We start from the raw sequence: 19,670 nt of genomic DNA on the forward strand, positions 1-19,670 counted from the left end.
GTCCAATTTTTTTCTTTTCTCTGCTTGGTGAATTTTCTGTTCTTATTCTCTGATTCTGTTACCTTGTTTATATAAATATAGAATAAATAATACCATAACCTCTTACCATAACAAAAACAAACTTGTCTTTTGCAGAATTCTTTCACCTCCAGTTTTCCAGGAGATTTGAATGTTACAGATGAACTGTTAAACCCTCTATCGGTCACTAGGCAGCTCCTTGATCAGATTTCTCTTGCAAAGACTTATCTAGTAATATCCAAAGAAAACAACAACCTTGAGTTTGCACGAGAACTTGGTGGACAGGTCAGAAACTGCCAGTCTCTCCTTGCCACTGCTGCAACCCGAGGATATCCATTATCCGTAGAAGAATCAGAAGCAACAATCCGAGGCATGGCTCTTCTGCTTTATCAAGCCCAGCAGCTCCACTATGATGGTGCAATTACAATCACAAAGATGAAAGGCCAACTTCAAACTCTTGAGGAGAAGTCTAAATTAGAAACAGATAAAAGCTCAAAATTTGGGCAAATAGCTGCTGAAGAACTTCCAAAAAGCCTATACTGCCTTGGTATCAAACTGACGATGGAATGGTTTAAGAACCTGCATCGTTATAGAAGAGCCGTAGAAGCAAGAACTTCTTCGGAGAAGCTTAGAAACAATAACCTCTATCACTACTGTATCTTCTCTGACAACATTCTTGCTGCATCAGTTGTAGTCAATTCCACAGTAACTAATTCAAAGCACCCAGATCTTCTTGTTTTCCATGTGGTTACTGATGAGGTGAATTACACACCAATGAGGGCCTGGTTCAGTATGAACAAGTTCCAAGATGCCACCATTGAGGTCCAGAAGTTTGAAGATTTTACTTGGCTTAATGCGTCCTATGTTCCCATTTTAAAGCAGCTTAAAGAATCTGATACTCAGAGCTTCTACTTCTCGGGCAAAGGAAATAGTAAAACTCCAATAAAGTTCCGGAACCCAAAGTATTTGTCAATGTTAAACCACCTAAGGTTCTACATGCCAGAAGTGTTCCCTGCGCTGCACAAGGTGGTGTTTCTTGATGATGACGTTGTAGTTCAGAAAGATTTATCAGAGCTGTTCTCGATCAATCTTAATGGTAATGTTATAGGAGCAGTTGAGACATGCATGGAGACATTTCACAGGTTCCATAAGTACTTGAACTTTTCTCATCCTTTGATTAAAGCCCATTTTGATCCCGATGACTGTGGGTGGGCATTCGGGATGAATGTGATTGATCTGAGGGAATGGAAGAAGAAGAATGTGACGGGAAATTATCATTATTGGCAGGAGAGGAATGTGGATCACACACTATGGAAGCTTGGAACATTGCCTCCCGGATTGCTGGCCTTTTATGGAATGGTAGAGAGGCTGGATGCTAAGTGGCATGTGTTGGGATTGGGTTACAAGGAGGTAGAGCAATCTGCAATTAAGGAAGGTGCCGTGTTGCATTATAATGGTAACATGAAGCCTTGGCTCAAGATTGGGATGGAGAAGTATAAGATTTTGTGGGATAAGTACGTGGACTACTCACACCCATTATTGCAGAGGTGCTTTGTCCATTAGCTTGATTGATCGCTGAGATTGTTATAGTAGAAGCATTAGGAAATTTAACGTTGTGTTCTGTTATTCTTTGGCTATCGTCTTATAGAAGCAAAGGTATCGTTAAGGTTAATAGGAATGACGGTAAACATCAAATGATTCAGATTACAGATGTATTAGCTTCTGATGGAAAAGGTGGTGACATTATCAGTCTTTAGTGGCAAAGCCGAGAAAATTTTTGAGGCCCTAAGGACTTCATATTCTTTCGTCGATTGTAAAATTAAATGCTGAGCTTTTTGTTTAAACTGCTCATGCGGTCTTTTTTTTTTAAATTATTTATTAACATGCTTAATTAGGCTCAAGATGATGTTCAGAATTGCTTGTATGGTTAAAGAAAGGAGATTGGATGAATGTTTCTGTAGGTATTTATTCTGTAAGTCGAATTTCATAGCCTGCATTGAAACTGAGAAATTTGAAGCAGCATTTTTCATCTTTATGCACGTGTTGCAGTTAATTGATGAGCAATGCTCCTTGTTTTGGAGCAAATGAGCAATGCTCCTTGAGGCCTTTCCCTCCCCTTGAACATGTGAAAGAAATTATGAGTGTTCCTTCACATTACATTTCTTTTAGGTATGGCGCAACTGTTGTGCAATTGCCGTGCAACTTCAGTTGGCAAACTCTTATGGGCTTCCAAGTCAACACCAAATATCATTAAACTTGCCAAAAGATCATTAATAAATGTGAGCTCACGCCATCAGGTATGTGCCCTAGAAGTCTGTGATGAGTTTTTTACAGATTGTAAAGGTAATGATCAACATCAAGTTCATTGAGACACAAATAAAGTTTGAATTTGTTTCCAAGGCTTTCAGTAGTAGTTTTTAATTCAACTTTCATGTGATAGTTAATTCTTCTATTGCTTTTATTGCACTAGGGTGCTAATAGATATCGGTTATCCGCCGATATATTCGCGTCAATCTCCAAACAGATAAGGGTATAGAAATTAGATATTCATATATGGTGGGAGACACAGACAAATATGGATATGCCTTATTTATTTATTTATTTTTGGGGTTTGGGGGGGGGGGGGGGGGTCGGGGGTCAGTGGTGTTGATCAAGTATATAGATATAAATAAAAAATAAGTCACACATGGATACCAATATTTGGATAATTGTGTCGATAGAACGACTAAAATTATTTTGGTCTTACATTAGTGACTAAAGTCATACATGGATTCTATCTAATCCATAGTCGTATCTGTTGTTGGACACAGTAATGCATTTACCTTATTGAACCATTTCTTTGCTTATATTATATATGTGATAGTAAATGACTACAAATATGGTAAATATCATATATGATCCTTAACAACCTGTTTGGACCTCTAGAGCTGTAGCAGTACATCCTTCCAAAGAAAATTTCTAGCCACTGCAAGGATGAGCACAGTTGCAAATTGGCCTTTAGTAATAATTTCTGAAATTAATGTTTGAAGCTCAATGTATAGTCTTACTAGAATCAAATATATGCATGTTTCATAATATCATGCTCCCCCGCTATTTTATCAAATATTTTTTGTTTTGCTTTTTTCTCTGGCTTATTAATTAAATTTATTTCTTGGTGGAGAACTCGGTTTCTTTTCCTACTTCATAATATTTTCCATTAATTTGGACATTACCATTTTATCCCTACCTTAAATGACTTACCAAAATTTTTAATCCTCAGGTATATATCAACAGGGCATCTAATAGAGTAGATGTGGTTTCATTTATGTGCTCAAAGGTACGGAGAAAAAATTATCAACCTTTTTTTTCTTTCTCCAATTTCCTTCCTTTTTTCTGTAGGATAATAGCTGGAGCTAAAGCATATGCCGTGCTAGGTATACAGTCCCACAGATAGTAGGATGTAGGGCATCCTGTTGTATGTTTCCTGTAACAGATCCGTAAGATTGCAATTTATATACTCTTTTATTTCATTTCTCTTGATCCTTAATTCCTTATAGTTGAATTATAACTTCATTATATCCTATCTGGCATGTTTTCATCCTCTCACTTATTCTCTGTGATTTCAACTTCAGTTTATCCACATAGTGTGTATACTAAGTGATACCTCATAATATAAACTAGCTCCAGAGTATTGCAAAAAGAATGCGCGCGCGCACGGTTTCTTTTAGTATCTATAACAACAAAAGTTTAGTTTTGATCGCATGAAATACGATTTGTAACCTTCAAATCTTTAAGTTATGGGTTCTGGTCTTCAGGTTCAAAAATTTATTGATTTATACCAAAGAAACTCGTTCAGGTTTATAAGTAATGGGGGAACTCATGTTTTACTTTGAACCACACGTGTTCATGGTGTGTCCGTGTTGAATTCGTGTCCGGCATGGATACAACACCCAATACGCAGTGTCCGGGGTGTTGATCATCCCATCAAAAGTGCAGAGATGGAATCATGGCAGAGAGTATTTGGCTAGTTTTCCCCCCATTTATTTCTATAGAATAAATTTCCAATTGTTAGAGAGGTCTAACAATAAAATAGAGCAGCATACATCTTTTGGACCAAGCCGCATGATCTATTATAACATAATTGTAAGTGGGTTGACAGTCATTTCCTTCACGTCTTACAATTCTAATTTTCAATTTTCAGAGCAAGAAGCCAGAGATACTAGCAACAATGATAGTATTTCACATCATTGACATGTAAACACTGAATTTACTTAATTAGACACTCTACTTGTAACTATGTGGAACGAACACTAGTTCCTATATCCTGCTTGCCTGTGAAACGAGAAACTAACTCCAGCTCTGTCTTCATATGACATTCTATTAGCACAGCAAAGATGAAGGAGCTAAGGAAAGACATCCAACAAAATAACATCCTTATGGACTTAAACAGAGTAATATAACATTATAAGTTTATATTATGACCCAAAATAGAACAACTAATGTTCTCTGTTACGACTTGCATAAGGGGGCATTCACCACAACAAACAGATGTTACACATAGTACTCTTTAGAACCTATGCAACTAGAACATTAATTGAGCTCAACTTTTGGATATCTCATCTTGTAGATGCTTGAAATCCAGGATGTTATTAGCATGTGCAGCTTTGCAACCATAGTTGTCATGGCAAGTATAGCACATAATTACCTGAGCTCTTGCAGACGCTTTTGGCTTTGACATGATTTCATGAAAGATATGTTTCTTTTTCATTTCATTGGTAGTCATGTAGAATACAGGAGGAAATACCAAGATGAGACATTCAAGGTTAGTAGCTCTCTGTAAAAGGAAGTCGAGCAGCAACATCTCTTTCGGGACCCCTTTGAAGTTGTCCATCTTTATCACCTTGAGACTGTTGAAGCTGATCATGAGTGGGTCATCAAACTTCATCAAATCACTGGGCATAGAGTAGTCAAAGCATATAGGTGGTAGCTGCAAATAACGAATAGATGTGGATTAGATATGCAAAACTAGTGGATTATTTTTCTTTGAGATAAGTCCTGGTAGGTTATTGGCTTTATGTAGTTGAAATTGAATTTTTTGCAGATTATCTTCGTCAACTTCAATTGGAAAAGAACCATTGGAAGGTGGATGATTCTATCCCTTCCACTAAGAGAAGTAGTTTATAAGCTAAAGAGAAGTATAAAGTTGGCTAATACCTCATATATTGCCTGACATGGAAAAGTATTCCGAAAAACCCCAAAAGCACCATTGATTATAGAAATAGGAAACAGTAAATGGTGAAATGCTCAAAGTAGTCTACATTCTACAAGTACATGAAAATTTTCGTAAATCAATGAACAATAGGCACCGTGCGATTTGAATAGTTTATGAATGACGGACTCATCAGTCATCAGAGAATGCATAAGTCATGAGAATATTTCAAGAATGTTTTATAATTCTCTTCAGGATTTAGTCTTGAAATGGGCAGATAGAGAAGATTAAAAATGTTTATGCCATATCTTGTTTGAATTAACTTGAGACAAAACATTAATAACCAGCCTACCTCTATGAACAGCCTCTCCAGAAGAGGGAACTGGCAATGTGTGAAGAATATGTAGATATTGTTGAGATCAGAATCGATCAACATGAACATCAATAGCTGCAGCTCCCTAAGATTTCCCAAGGTAACCCAAGTAGGAGTATTCTTCATTTGAAACATAACCTGAGGGAAAATACATAACAAGCATCAATCAAGTTTTATATTGACTTCCAAGTGAAATATCACAAATAGGTTAGTAAATTCATACCGAAAGCCCCACATTGCACAGTGTCAACACTTGAACATGGTCAAGCCATATGACTACTGATGCATAAAATATCCTGTTCACCCATTGATCTCTGGTAGGCGTCATAACAATGACATTGCTTAACAAAGGCATATGGTCGATCATAAGAAAGGTATGTGGAAAGTTTCCAAAAAAATGGAAGGTCTGAAGCGCTGGAGCTGAAATATTAATCTCTTTTGCCAAGCAGCAATAAACTATTGTGAGATTCTTGAGCCTGACTAGTGTAGCAGGAATTCTAATGTTCTTGAGAGACAAGCATTGGCTCAATTCCAGGGATTCTAGATTCAGACAGTTTGAGACCAGTTTCTCAAGCATAAAATCGTTGACATTGACTTGACTGAGGCATAATGTCTCTAGGCAACTGAAGTATCTGAACTTAAAATATCGTTGCAGTCTGCAGTAGTTCAAGCTCAAGGTGTCAAGAGCATTATTGCATCTAAACATACTTTCTTTCAGCTCAAATTTTTTTGCCCTCCTCGTTACTTGTTTGCGAGAATAACTACCCATACCAGCTTGAGAGAAGTCCAGGCGAAACACCTCCGCTCCATTTTTTGCAGCTTGTTTGATCCATTCAGCAGCAATCTGTTCGTACTTTCTACCTGGATAGAAGTTAAGAGTAAATGTCACAATTCTTTTATTACCATTATGTTTCATGTATGCTTGAATCTCTTGAGCTAATTCTCTTTGTTCTTCTTCAGACTCAGTTGCTCGTCCAAATGAGAGGTCGGTCGGGTGAAAATAGCGCTCCTTCCAGAGATCCTTCCACTTAGTGGACAGTGCGCCAGTTCTTACCGCGGCTTTGCGGGGAAGCAAAGTGAGAATGTGAAGGCGCAACATGTCAGGTAACTCGCTTATTATGTCTTCTCCCGGACATGCTCGTTCTGTTGATCCATCTTGAGCCATATTGTTACTATTGTTCTGCAAGTTCAAAAGAAATTATACTATAATCAACATCATAAAGGTTTATAACAAAATAATAATAAGCACTATTTTCACCAAATACAATTGACTGTATCTGTGCTAAGAATTTGGTGATCTGGTAATGTTTACAAAATTTAATGAAATTATTCACCATGAAGTATGCTATTTCTGTTTCAGTATGCAGTGCTTTACATTATATGAAACTCCACGATATGAGTAGTCTTAAGAAGATTATGGATTTGGTCAAATCTTGTACATAAATGTCCTAAATGCAGCACTATGTACAATCAAAATGCCTTATAATCATCTTCCTAAAGAATGAACGAACTTGAAGAACATAATATTACAGGAAAAGTGGATGATTCATATTTCAGTCTTTCCCCAAATATACAGTGAATATTATCATTGCATGAGTTGAATTGTTCTAATAAAGATTTGGATACTCATGACTGTGTAAAAAATGAAACAACCTAATCAATGTCATTAAGCATAAAAATTTGACAATAGTTTATTATTTGACATAATGCATTCCACAATTCTGGGAGGCGGAGAGTCAGATCTAAAGTGATTCCTCACTTCTTACATTTCAAAAATATACGGAATGAGAAATCTTCACCTTTTTGTAATTCTCTTTATCGCCTAAGTATCAGACAGATCAATTTGACTTATAAAAAGAATTAGAAGTCTTTAACATTCTGAGAGTCATTCCACAGTGATTGAGAATGATTGAAAAATTCTTAGTAAGAAAAAATAACAAAGACAAAAATAAGCGAGAGAATAACTATTTTCTTTTATATGTTTTTGTATTTGAAATTACTAAGACAAATAAAATTAATGAAACAATAACTCTGAAAAACAATTCAACTACTAGATTTCTTTTATGCTTACAAGTTACACGATCTATCATGCTACAACTCTGCCTTCCCAATAATTTACAATCTTATTAAAATATAAATAAACCTAAAGGGTAAAAACATAAATATAAACCTAGACGAAATAGAGGCAGAAACAGATAAAAGGAAAGAAAAGTAATTATCAAAGAATTTGAAAGGTACCTGTAATTGAAGGGTTCAAGAGAAAAATTGATCTATTGGTATCTAATATTTTAGACGGTTACCAAATTTCTCTGGGAACCCTTGACTATCTGATGAAAGGGAACAAAAGGAGGTAACAGATGAAATTCCAGATGGGTGTCTATGTATCTTCATAGAAGATATTGTGACATAGACCATATCATTATTTTAATTGTAATTAAAAGAGAAAATCTAGCATTTGTAGAAATTTTCCTAAATGAAAGCTCACAATAATGAACTAATGATAGATTGGGGTCGGTGTTCTTTGAAATACAGGTCCAAAGCCAATTTGCTTCTAATGTCTACCTCCACTTGGCATATACGTTAACCTATTCTACACATGCAACCATACACGCGTTGCAGAGTTGTCCAAGTTAGATTCTTAATAAGACAATAGAAGTTTTTTTTTAACTATCTCTACTTCAATTTTCTCAAAGTAAACAGTGAAAAGTAATCTACTTTGTTCAAAATCAGGTTCTTAAATGTTTTTCATGAGAATCAGGTTTAATAGGAAAGCAACCATGGTAATGAGGGGTTTAAGAATTTTCCCAATCCGGCTAATGTTTTCTATTTCATGCAAAATTGCCGTCTCTGTTATGAAGAAGTAATCTTTCCCCAAATATTGTGTAAAAACCGAACAACTGATCAGTAACTAATATAGATTTAGAAGTAAAATAAATGTAATTAGTGATCTAACAATAATAATCATCTTACGACTAATAAGAATTACCAAGAAAGATGAGAGTGAGACCAAAGAGGAACTGAAAGTAGAATGGGGAAGGAGGAAGAGGGCGGCGCTTCTACCCCTTCAGAGGTTAAAAAGCTCCACTAAAAATATAAATCTTATTAAGGCAGTTGCCTTCTAATTTTATCAACTTTCCAAATTATAGTAATTACTTACCTCAAATCTTTAAGCTACTGATCTCCTTAAAGATATATCAGCATATATTCGAATAACGCAACTTAATCTTTCCAAATTACTTGCATGAAGAGAAACTGCAAGTTCTAATGACACCATGCTCACAATAATAGGATTACGACATTCATTGCCTAGATTTGATCTGGATGGTCCATATGCGTCGATGCTCCACCTATACTGGTTGGGAACCAAAAAAATCTCTAGGGTCTTCTCTGATTTTTTTTTCTCGTGATTGAGACGGTAAAATTTTCTCAGAGATTTCTTGTATATTTTGTCAGTTTTCAATTTGTTTAGATCTTTATTTATATTGTGTTATTCTATTTTCCTACTGTTGCAGAATTAAGTGATGAAGGCAGCTTTTTATGAATTCCCAGTTGTATCTGATTTTTAATTTCTATTAATCATGGTAAACCTATTAACTTCCAATCAGAAGCAAAAGTGATGGTCTATACACTTGAGAGGCTTCAAGATAAGTTGCTTTCTTTTTATGGTATAAGGAATAATTCTAATTGTTGTGTTGAAGAACGTAAATTTTGTATCATGGAAGAAATTTCTAGGTGAGTATCTCGTTTAGTTGAAAGAATAACTTACAGGGATAACCGGATAAGAGGGAAGTGATGTCCATTTCTGTTACTGTCAAAGATTACATTTACATGTTTTGGGATATTAAAGAGTGAGAAATAATTTCAGTGAGCTAGACTCAAGGAGATAAGGGCATAGTATGCTAGGGTTTGTGTAATGAGAGAAAGAGGGATCATGGTGGAAGAGTTAAGTTTAGTTTTCTAGGCAGGTTAGAGGGAGTCTTACAAGGTGGTCGAAGGACAAAGGGAGGTGGCAAGAGGTAGAAAGATCAAATGAAAAGGGGTGTTGCTATGAAAATACCTGACCTGTTTGTAGTTGGTCTCAGAAATTTCCATTCTTGATTCATGACGAACTATCTTAGCATAAGCTGATTTCTCAATATCTCGTGGCTTCTAAACTAAATGAACTGCATATGAATGGCAAGCTGCCCAGATGCAGATTGTGGTTTCTGTTTCAATATACAATCATAACTAATTATCACGACTACAAATTTGTGATTATTTTCTTAATATAGAAGCATAATTTTATGTAAAATGACCGATACTCCCTGGCAGTTATACCTAGGATAAGTTCTGCCTGATGCTGATAAATGACAAGTGAAGTTTCTCCCTGGTATTTTTTTCACTTTTGTATTAGAAAATGCTTGCTGACTGGCTTTGAATCTGAGAAAACACAAGCTACCCATTCCATTTTCAAATACAAAAAAAAAACCTGCTGAGTCGCTGAAAATTTTGCAGGTCGTCCATATGAAGCTCATCTTCTTTCTGAATCTCTTCAAGCTACACAACCTACACCTATGCATTTTTTTATTAGGGATCATTCAATATACCTTTAAGTTCTTGTGCCAAGAAAATTCAACTTTATCCCTCCAAATAATATGATCATTTATCTTCAGTGCCAATGCTCTTTAACTGATTCAGCATCAGATGTTTGATGAAACCCCATAGGTTTTTCACATTAGTCCGTTCCAAAATGCATTTCAAGATATAAAGGATAAAGGCCAAGTTCTGCATGTCATGATTTAACAATTGTAAACACAACAATTAAAAACTTCATCTATGAATTGTTGAACAATACTGTAAGTAAAACAGTATGAAACCTTCTCCACTATATACTGGTGTAATATAAGTTTTGTCCAATTGTTTTACTGGAAAGAACACTGCTAATGTCTTTCTCCGACTTTCCTGTTATAACAAAAGACATGACCTTTGCTATTAACAACAATCAGCATAATAGAATATAAGAAGTCAGAAACAATATAACCAAGGATAACAGATGTACCCATTACCTCTCAAAAGAGTTCTCACCACAGCATAGCGATAACATGCAAACTTTATAACAACAGAAACCAAGAACATAAATATCTTTAAAGAACGATGCTACAGAAAATTGGAAAAGCTGCAAAAGCAGTTTCACACATTAAACATTCTTGACTCACGAGTATAAAATCCTTGGATGACCTTTGAATGTGCTGGTTTCAGTGTATTATTCTCATCCAATGAAGTGTACGTTAGCTTCATCCTAGCAGTTGGTGATGCCCTTGGGTTCTGACTGAGCTGGTTAAACAGTCTAACGGAATTACCGCCAGCCCTATCATATTCATGAGCAAATGCCAATACGATAAGCTCGAGGCTGACGGCATTCTGCAATAGAAAATCTAACAGAAAAAGCTCATTTATGTGCCCTTTGAAATTGTTGAGCTTTATAATCTTCAGATTGCGCAAATTTAGCACTGGAGGGTTCTTTTGTACCATATCGAGCTCCAGATCAGGATCTGACCAGGATGTCGGAAGCTACAAGTTCATCAGAAAGATCTTAGTACAACAGAATTGATAAAAATGATCTTAGTACTTGAAGGTGAAGGACTTTAGGATGTGGATTAAAAAATTTACTATTTTAAAATTATTTGTTCGGAATACTGGTTTAAAATTCTGTGGCTGCGGAAGATTCACAAAAGTCATAAAGAACTTTGTGAGGCAGTTCCAAGATAAAATGCTTATCTGGAAGGGAAATGGGAATTGTTCATATTCTAATGAACAAGAAAAGGTCGCATGAAAGTGGCAATAGTGATGTATTTACCAAAGGCAATAATGATGATTGTCTAGACCATTAACAGTTCCAACTACATGAATGTTTATTGATCAAATGTTTACAAATTTTTTGAACACTTGTGAATAGTTAACAAATAGTTTATCAAGGTTCGAATCCCAATAGGTCATTTTGCCTGGTTATATAACGACATGATAATTCCTTGCCTAACTTTTGAAAGTATCAGCATGTAAAATTGATGCAATTTTAAGTTAAAGTAGATAATTAACAAGCCCCATGCTGGTATTCATACCTCTATGAATAGAGTCTCTAGCTGTTGAAGCTTGTACCTCATAAAGAGTTTGTATATATTCAACAGATCACTACTTCTCAAATTCTCCATGCACAGCTGCAGCTCCTGAAGATTCTTCAAGCTTGCCCCCACTATCTTTCCAGATCCAAGTATGAGCTAGAGCAACCAAAAGTCAGGTAACATTTGTGATCATTTTCTTTTCAGTGCATATTTTCAACTAAGTTTATTCGTACCTGAAGGCTTGAGCTGCAGGTTGTCAGCACCTGTAAACTGTCATGTTTTAAAAGTGTAACTTCCCAATTGTTTGTTATCTGCTCGTACTCCCTTAGAGTTGACATTATGATGCAATCCGATAGGAAAGGAACAGCCAGAGTGAACTTTCTAGGGAATTTCCCTAAGAAATGGAATGAATGAAGCAGAGGAGCAAGGATATCAATCACTTCTATATTGGGACAGTGCACAATTGTGAGCTTCTTGATTTGAGAATAAGAACCTATGTCCTCTACATATTTCAATGACATGCATTCTCTCAACTCCAAAGACTGTAGTTTTGGGCAGTTGTAGAGCACCTTCACCAACATGGTATCATTTAAATTGATTCCTTGGAGTTGTAAGTGCTCAAGGCAATCAAAGTATCCAAACTGATACCTACCTGTCAGTGTGCAAAAACTTAAGCTCAGACTGGTTAGAGATCTATTGAATTGAAACACACTTTCGGGGAGCTTAAACTTCTTTCTCCCAGTTCTAAGTTTGCCTGTTGGTTTCAAGCTTACAATCCCCTGGGAGAAGTCTAGATATAATTCCTCAACACCATTTTCAATGGCTCGTTCAATCCAATTGCAAACTGTCTCTGGATTCAAGGTATCGGGATGGAAATAGAGGTGAAAGGTCTCAATCTTTCTGTTTTCATGTGCTAACATGTAGTTTTGGATCTCATTCACTAGTTCTTGTTGATTTGCAGGGTTCTGGTATTTACGTCCAAATTTCAGTGTTGTTGTGTGGTTGAATCTTTGCTTCCATAAAATTTTCCAGTTTTTGGACAGAACCCCAGTTCTGACAGCATAGCGACAAGGAAGCAAGCTCAAGATTTGAACACGGAGCACATCAGGCAATGCAGTGAGCCTGTCTTCACCGTGAAAAGCTCGACCGAGATCTTGGTTTGTTTCCATTGTATCTGTAAGTCTATGTGCATATTCATTTCCTCCAGTTAATCAGCTTATATGAAACATATAACAGCATTTAGATATGAAATAAATTAAAGTTTTCATGAAAGCCACATACTTTGTGCTGATCAGTAACAATGAAAATACTGTCTATTAATTTGAGGGGAAAAGTAAACATGCTAGCATCAGATACTTACGCATTAAGTTAGAGGCTCCCAGTTTCTTGGCTATATTGGAAGTCAATGATACATTTGAAGGAAATAAATGACCAAAGGCATCAAAGTAGTTCAATCTTGTCAAGATTAATCCACTTTGAAACAAAAAGTAATTCAACAATAGATCATGTGTTGAGAAAATGAGTAAAACCCCGAATATTTGTGTAAGGCTTTTTGTTGGTCATTGTGGTGTATTAAATATACTTAGTTTCTTGGCTATATTGAAAGTTAATTATACATTTGAAGGAAATAAATGGCCAAAGGCATCAAAGTAGTTCAATCCTGTCAAGATTAATCCACTTTGAAACAAAAGGTAATTCAATAATAGATCGTGTGTTGAAAATAAGTAAAACCCCAAATATTTGTGTAAGGCTCTTTGTTGCTCGTTGTGGTGTATTAAATCTACTCAAACTACTCAAGAAATAAGTACATGTGTCAGATCGTGTGTTGAATTAGGCTGACATTGTTTTATAGGTATTATTATTACCTTCAGCAATGGCAAAGCTAGTAATTTTTTTTGGCGCGGGGATTGGTGGGGTGGTGGGTGGGCAATATAAAACTATCATAGTATGTAAAATTGTAAATGAAAAAGTAGCCAAAGACTACAATATATAATAACGTTTCATACATGTAAGTAAGGTAAAAGAAGAAACTGGAATAGAAGTTGTTTAAAATATTTATGTGCCTTGATCTCAGCAAAACTTATGATGCACTTTTCAGTTGAAATAAAAAGTTAAAAGTAATTAGAGCTTGTACACAATGTGTAGCTTTTATTTGTCAGTTTTCTATAAACTAGAATGGAGGTTTCCATTAAACTAATGAAATAGGATCTGGATTTCAATGTAAAGTTGCAATATTTAACAACCTAAACTCTTAGAAGTTAGAATGTAGGGTCAAATTAATTTCATAGGGGAAAATTAGTATTTAATATAAAAATCCCTAATTAGATAACAAATCATATCAATCACAATACTTACAATAATAATTAACTAGTGTTCGGAATTTGGGTTGAACTAAGAAGAAAGATAGTCTAAGTCAAGAATAATCAGGGTTTTTGATGACATGTTTGCATCGATCAATTGAGAGTAAAATCCCTAGCATTGCTTCCTAATTAGATAACAAATCAATGTCACAAGCACCAATCCATTGAAAATTTACATTAATAAGAAAAATACTCTAAATTAACAAAAATAATTAGGGTTTCATGCTGTCAAAGGAAAACCGAAAATCAATAAGCAACGGCAATTCACACAACGGGGTGCTTGGAGCCTCAGAGAACTAAAAGAACTACATGAGGAGTTGGAGGGATTTGAATTTGAAAAGAAGCAAATTTGGAGAAAAGATGGTTCAATGCTAGCCGCAATTCAAAATTGGGAATGAGTTGCTATCCTCTACAAATTGGTGAAATGTGTGAAATATATGGGTTAGAGTAATTAGATTATTTTCAGATTTGGATAGTGTACTTACTACAAAAATTAGGTTTAGGCACAACTTGACTCGTTTGCATTCTTTACTAGCCTACTAGGCTGCAGGTGATAGGCTCACAACCATAACTGTCTTCTTTTTCTTATTTGACAACAGCCCAAAACTAAGTCAGGCCTACACCCAAAGCTTTTGTCTTTTTTTCTTTCAATAACAGCCCACTACCTAGTCCAAGTCCTACATATTATGCATATAAGCATTAAGTTTTGCAAAAATCTAGGAGGGCCATGGCACCCTCAGCCCCCCTCCATCCCTCTGCCATGGCAAAACTTTAGGTGGGTCATGGCACTCTCAGCCCCCCATCCCTCTGCCATTGCCTACAGTGTAGGGTGTTCATTGTGCTTTACATTTGCATGACGAATTGTATAAGACATGAGGCTCAGATTTAGTCCCAATGAGACCAATTTGGAGACATTGATATCATTAGTTTCTACAAATACAAAAAAACGGTATAAACAATCTGAAATATTCAAATGAATAGTCAATTGTTTAATAAATAGTTGAATATAGAAGAAAACAAGCAAAATTGACCAGCGCGATGACGTGACATTTGCATGAAAAAAAATGTTTAATCATTTCATTTAAAAATGTACTGTATATCTAATCACTTTGAAAAAAAACTATAGCAACTAATAACAAAATATAACAATTTACACCATATAGCATATGTTGTTGAAATATAAAGTGAGTCTAAAATAAGTTGTATACCTAATCACTTTGAAAAAAACTATAGCAAGTAATAACAAAATATAGCGATTTACACTATATATTATATGTCGTTGAAATATAAAGTGAGTTCACAATAAGCTGATTGAGAATTTTGTGTACATGAATGATGTTGGAAGTGGATGAGTTTAAAAGTAAATGAGTGTGAAACTTTGGGTTTATAGACAAAAAAATCATTTTTAGAGGTGAACGATTATAAAATTATATAACCATAAAACTTTAGGTTTATAGGCTAAGAACCCATGTACGACGCCACGAGATTAGTGTGAGAAAAAAGCCAAATAAATGATTTAAACATTTGGTTCAAGTATAAATCGCAATACCGCATACATAACAACTTAGAAAAAGTATAAAATGTTACAGTACTATGTAGTAACCCACTCCGCATGCTGAAGTGTTGAAATACGAAGTGAGTTTAAAATTAATTCGAATGAGTATTTTGGGACTAAGGGTGGGAGTGGGTTTTCAAAAATAAGTGGAGGTAAAACTTTAGGTTTATAGGCAAAAAACCCTCCCTGGAAGTATGAGTTTAAAATAAATGGTGTTAAATTTTCACACTTATTAGCAAAAAAACCATCTACATTTCACACTTATTAGCAAAAAAACCATCTACAATTTGTGATGTCAGTGATGTCACGGTATTAGTGTGGAAAAAGAAATTAGAGAAAAGAAGTTTTAAATATTTACTTTAAAAATGCATTGTATATATAAGCACTTAGTTAGCAAGTTGTAATAAAAAATTGCAACTCACAGTATGTAATAAACTGTTAGAATGCAAATTGGATTTAAAAATAATTTAGCAACTATTTTGGGTCTAGGCGTGAGACTTAGGAAGTGAGTGGGTTCAAAAATAAATGGGGTTCATAACTTTGAGTTTATAGAGGAAAAACCTTTTGAAAGTTGGTAGGTTAAAAAAACAGAGTAAAACGTTAGGTGAAGTACTTTCGGTCTACGAGTGATTTTGAAAGTTGGCGGGTTTAAATATAAATGGGATGTGACTTTGGGTTACATAAGAAAAAAGGGTGAATTTAAAAATAAATGGAGGTAAAACATTTGCTTTATATGCAAAAAAATCTTTCTGTTGTGCATCATTTATTTATATACTAAAGTTATGGGGCTTATCTCCTTGTGTTTTAGAAAAACCATGAATCATGCTAGGATTAATGCTTAGTTATTGTCTTCTCAAACTCATCTTATTTCATTCTTGTAAAGACACAGAGAGGATTCATGTTTTCTCAGCAATATGATTGCAAGTGTTTCACCATCATTTAGTATATATTTTAATATTGTGTAGTTTGCAATATCACTATCGTAAAAGAAATTTTCTTTTTTTTTTGTTCAATTGAAAATAAGTTTTTTCCATTTACCATGTAAATATTAAATTAACAAACAAAGCTCAGGCATACTTGGGGTTTACAACAAAAACTCCAAGTCAGAATTTTCCAACGCAATCTTTACATTCTTCAAGAAATTTAGCATGAAATACACTCACTAGAATTAAAATCTTAACTTTTTTTTAACAAATACAGCAGGATCCCTGATAATATTTAAATGAATTCTTACTTTTGTCTCCAGCCATAAGTCATACGTGTCTGTTGCAAACATAGCTCTTTTCAGAACTTTAGCAGATGCATATCCCTTCAAATTTGCATACTGTCTACATATATGGGACTAGTCACACCTCCTACACAACCCCAACCACTCTATACCAGAATTCTAAATAACAGCTGAATATGAACGCTAAAAAAAATTATGTGAGGGGACACAAAGCACAAACATTGCTTTCAACAATGCCCATTTGGAAAAAGTCTATCCATGGTTAGAAGTCTTTTATGAATTGCCAACTAAAGAATACATGAATGCTTGGGTATATATGGTCTCTCCAACACAAATTAGTACCAAAGGAGATATGGCATAGATATCATTATATGTCAAAGACATCTTGAGTTGTCATGCCTGACCCTACTTTACGGTTTATGAACAACCACATCTTCAGGTCTCCATAACTGCAAAGGCATTGATCCCTCAAATTAAGCATTTGCTTCCATGAGACCAGGTGAATGGCCCGAAAGACTTGTTTGAAGGAACTTAATAATCTCATGTATTTGAGACTCTATTCTTCATTAATATAGTTGATAGACTCTATCAATCTTGCTCCATATCATGTACCCCACATTTTGCTCATTGGACCATGCAAACCAGCACTCAATAGTTTTCAGGTGGGCAAGTTGACACACATCAATGCAATTCTATGAGCCTCTAATCTCATCTCATGCTCAGTCACCCCATGAACCCCACATCTATCCTCTGCATGAAGAATATTATTAAAATCTCATAAACAGTCTATGGAATAGAAACCTGACCTCCAAATTGTTAAATTTGTCCTCATAATTAACCTCTTTCCTCCAAACTATTTTTGCATACACCGCTATTCTATAACAATGCAGACCCACATTCTTTGCTTTTACTAAACAGGAAATACATTGACTACTGAGATCATCACAAGCAGTAACATCAAATATATTCCTATCACATTTAATCCAAATCTTCCATTAATAGCCGCGAAATAGTTATCAATTCATCCCTAATTTTTTTGTGATTTTTTAACTATCTCCTTTGCCTTATCCCTCTTTACTCTCTTGTTTCTGAAAGAGGAACTGTCTTTATGATTACTGCTTTAGGGGCTTATTGTGTCCTTTGATATTCCAAAAGCTATTTGCAGTGTAGCGTAACAGAGGAGTTACCTCCTCTGTCAACTTGAGATGAAAGAGGCCCATTGTAATGAATACCCTCATTTAACTTGATTTTCTTGGCAAATCTCCACAATCAAAGGATCAAAAACGTTTTTCTGCATCGTAAGGACAGGATTATGACTGCTTCTTGCCTTGCCAGATTTATGGACGATATTCTAATCACCAGCTACTATTTTTTTCGATGTAGGGTCATCCTTGCTGTTATACTTCTGAGCAAACCGCTAGAGTCAAATTTTGCTTTAGGTCTTCATCACCGAACAATTTTCTTCCTCTCACGAAAATGAGTATCATTCCCTAATAACTTTACAATTATCATACCATCTAGGCTTGGACTCAAATAAACTTTTTGCTCGTAAAATTTCTTGTAGGGTCCTTGCATTTTAATCTTATCAGGCAAGGGGGCAGGCATTTTCACTTTAAGAAGAAAATGAAAAATATGCTAATCATTGCTTAGTGGTCATTTATTTATCCATAATAATCAGTTTTCCAATCAACCTAGTCCATGTACTAATTACTCTATTATGTCGCAAATTAACCTTAAATCCTAGAAATTACACCACATTGGGTAAATTTGAGCATTAAAATTCTCTACATCATCATCATTAGTCCAAAGTCTCAATAATAATAGCCTTGAGCCAAAAAACCAAGGACCAACCTCCAATCCCATATCTCTATCCTTCCCATTTACAAAACTGGACAAGATATCCCGCTTCCATTGAACAAACAGTAGGCTTAGCAAGTTTACTCATTTAAAAGTTTGAAAACATAATTTTCCATGCCTTCAAATACACATTCAATCCAAGAACATAACCAACCAGTGGATATTGCCTTGGACTTTCCGGTCCACGTCACTCATCCCTATAAAATTGAACTGATTTAGATGTTGAACAAGGAACACACTTCAGTTTTAGGCTCTTACCAATCCGTCGATTATTGCATAATAACGCAAGCAAAGTTTTCGTAATAGTAGTATCTCCATTCTCTTCAACAAGACCCTCATCTGCAGTAGTACCTCATCCTTCTCAGCTTGCTCCTCATCTGCAATCACCTTAGATTGATTTCCCTCCATGATCTCCTTCTGAGCAGCATGAGTAGTCTTAAGATCAGCAGTTGTAAGCAGTTCTACCTCCTCCATATTAACATCGTCAGGCCATGAGACAACAAATCAAGGCATAGAGAACCCCCACTCGAAGCTTTCAGTCCCCTAATATGAGGAGGTGACCCTATTGGATCTAAGTGAGCTCTATTACTCAACAAATCAACGTACCCTTCATTGGTAAACTTATTGCGAGCTTCATTAGGTCATGTAGAGCCCATGACATTAGAACTCAAAACACTCCCTTCATGCATATAACATGCACTGAATTGATTAGGAGAGATACCGAAAGCGTTGATACCTCCTTAATCAAATTGACCACCGTCTTCCTCAAACCCTCTTCTTTCAAGCCATAACATAGGCAGGGGCGCACAAAAACACAATCGCCTTATCCTCTACCTTCAAACATAGACTCCCCTTTAAAATGTACAAGATGAAGAGTCTAACTAATAAGACAACAAAAACAATACATATGTGAAAACATGGGTATGAAGTGGTAGCTGATTTTGTAAAATGAGCTACCAAGAGATAGACCAGTGGTGAGGCTTAATCACTTCA

At 35.4% G+C, this 19,670-nt stretch overlaps 2 protein-coding genes across 2 annotated transcripts in view; one reads left to right on the forward strand and one right to left on the reverse strand.

The window, feature by feature from the left end:
• The window catches only part of LOC109834268 (probable galacturonosyltransferase 10), a 5,238-nt gene extending 3,187 nt beyond the window's left edge, over positions 1 to 2,051 (forward strand). Inside the window, exon 2 of the mRNA XM_020402248.1 lies at positions 136 to 2,051. Within this exon, the coding sequence (XP_020257837.1) occupies positions 136 to 1,581 (1,446 nt within the window). The 3' untranslated portion in view covers positions 1,582 to 2,051. The remainder of the gene's footprint in view (positions 1 to 135) is intronic.
• LOC109835217 (putative F-box/LRR-repeat protein At5g54820) lies at positions 10,294 to 12,847 on the reverse strand. The gene is made up of 6 exons (XM_020403202.1): positions 11,911 to 12,847; positions 11,678 to 11,833; positions 10,797 to 11,129; positions 10,625 to 10,715; positions 10,452 to 10,520; positions 10,294 to 10,343 (listed from the first exon to the last, which is right to left on the reverse strand). The coding sequence occupies exons 1-6, from the start codon at positions 12,844 to 12,846 to the stop codon at positions 10,294 to 10,296; spliced, it is 1,635 nt and encodes a 544-aa protein (XP_020258791.1). The 5' UTR covers position 12,847.

This window comes from Asparagus officinalis, chromosome 3 (assembly GCF_001876935.1).
Source record: "Asparagus officinalis chromosome 3, Aspof.V1, whole genome shotgun sequence".
Lineage (NCBI taxonomy): Eukaryota > Viridiplantae > Streptophyta > Magnoliopsida > Asparagales > Asparagaceae > Asparagus > Asparagus officinalis.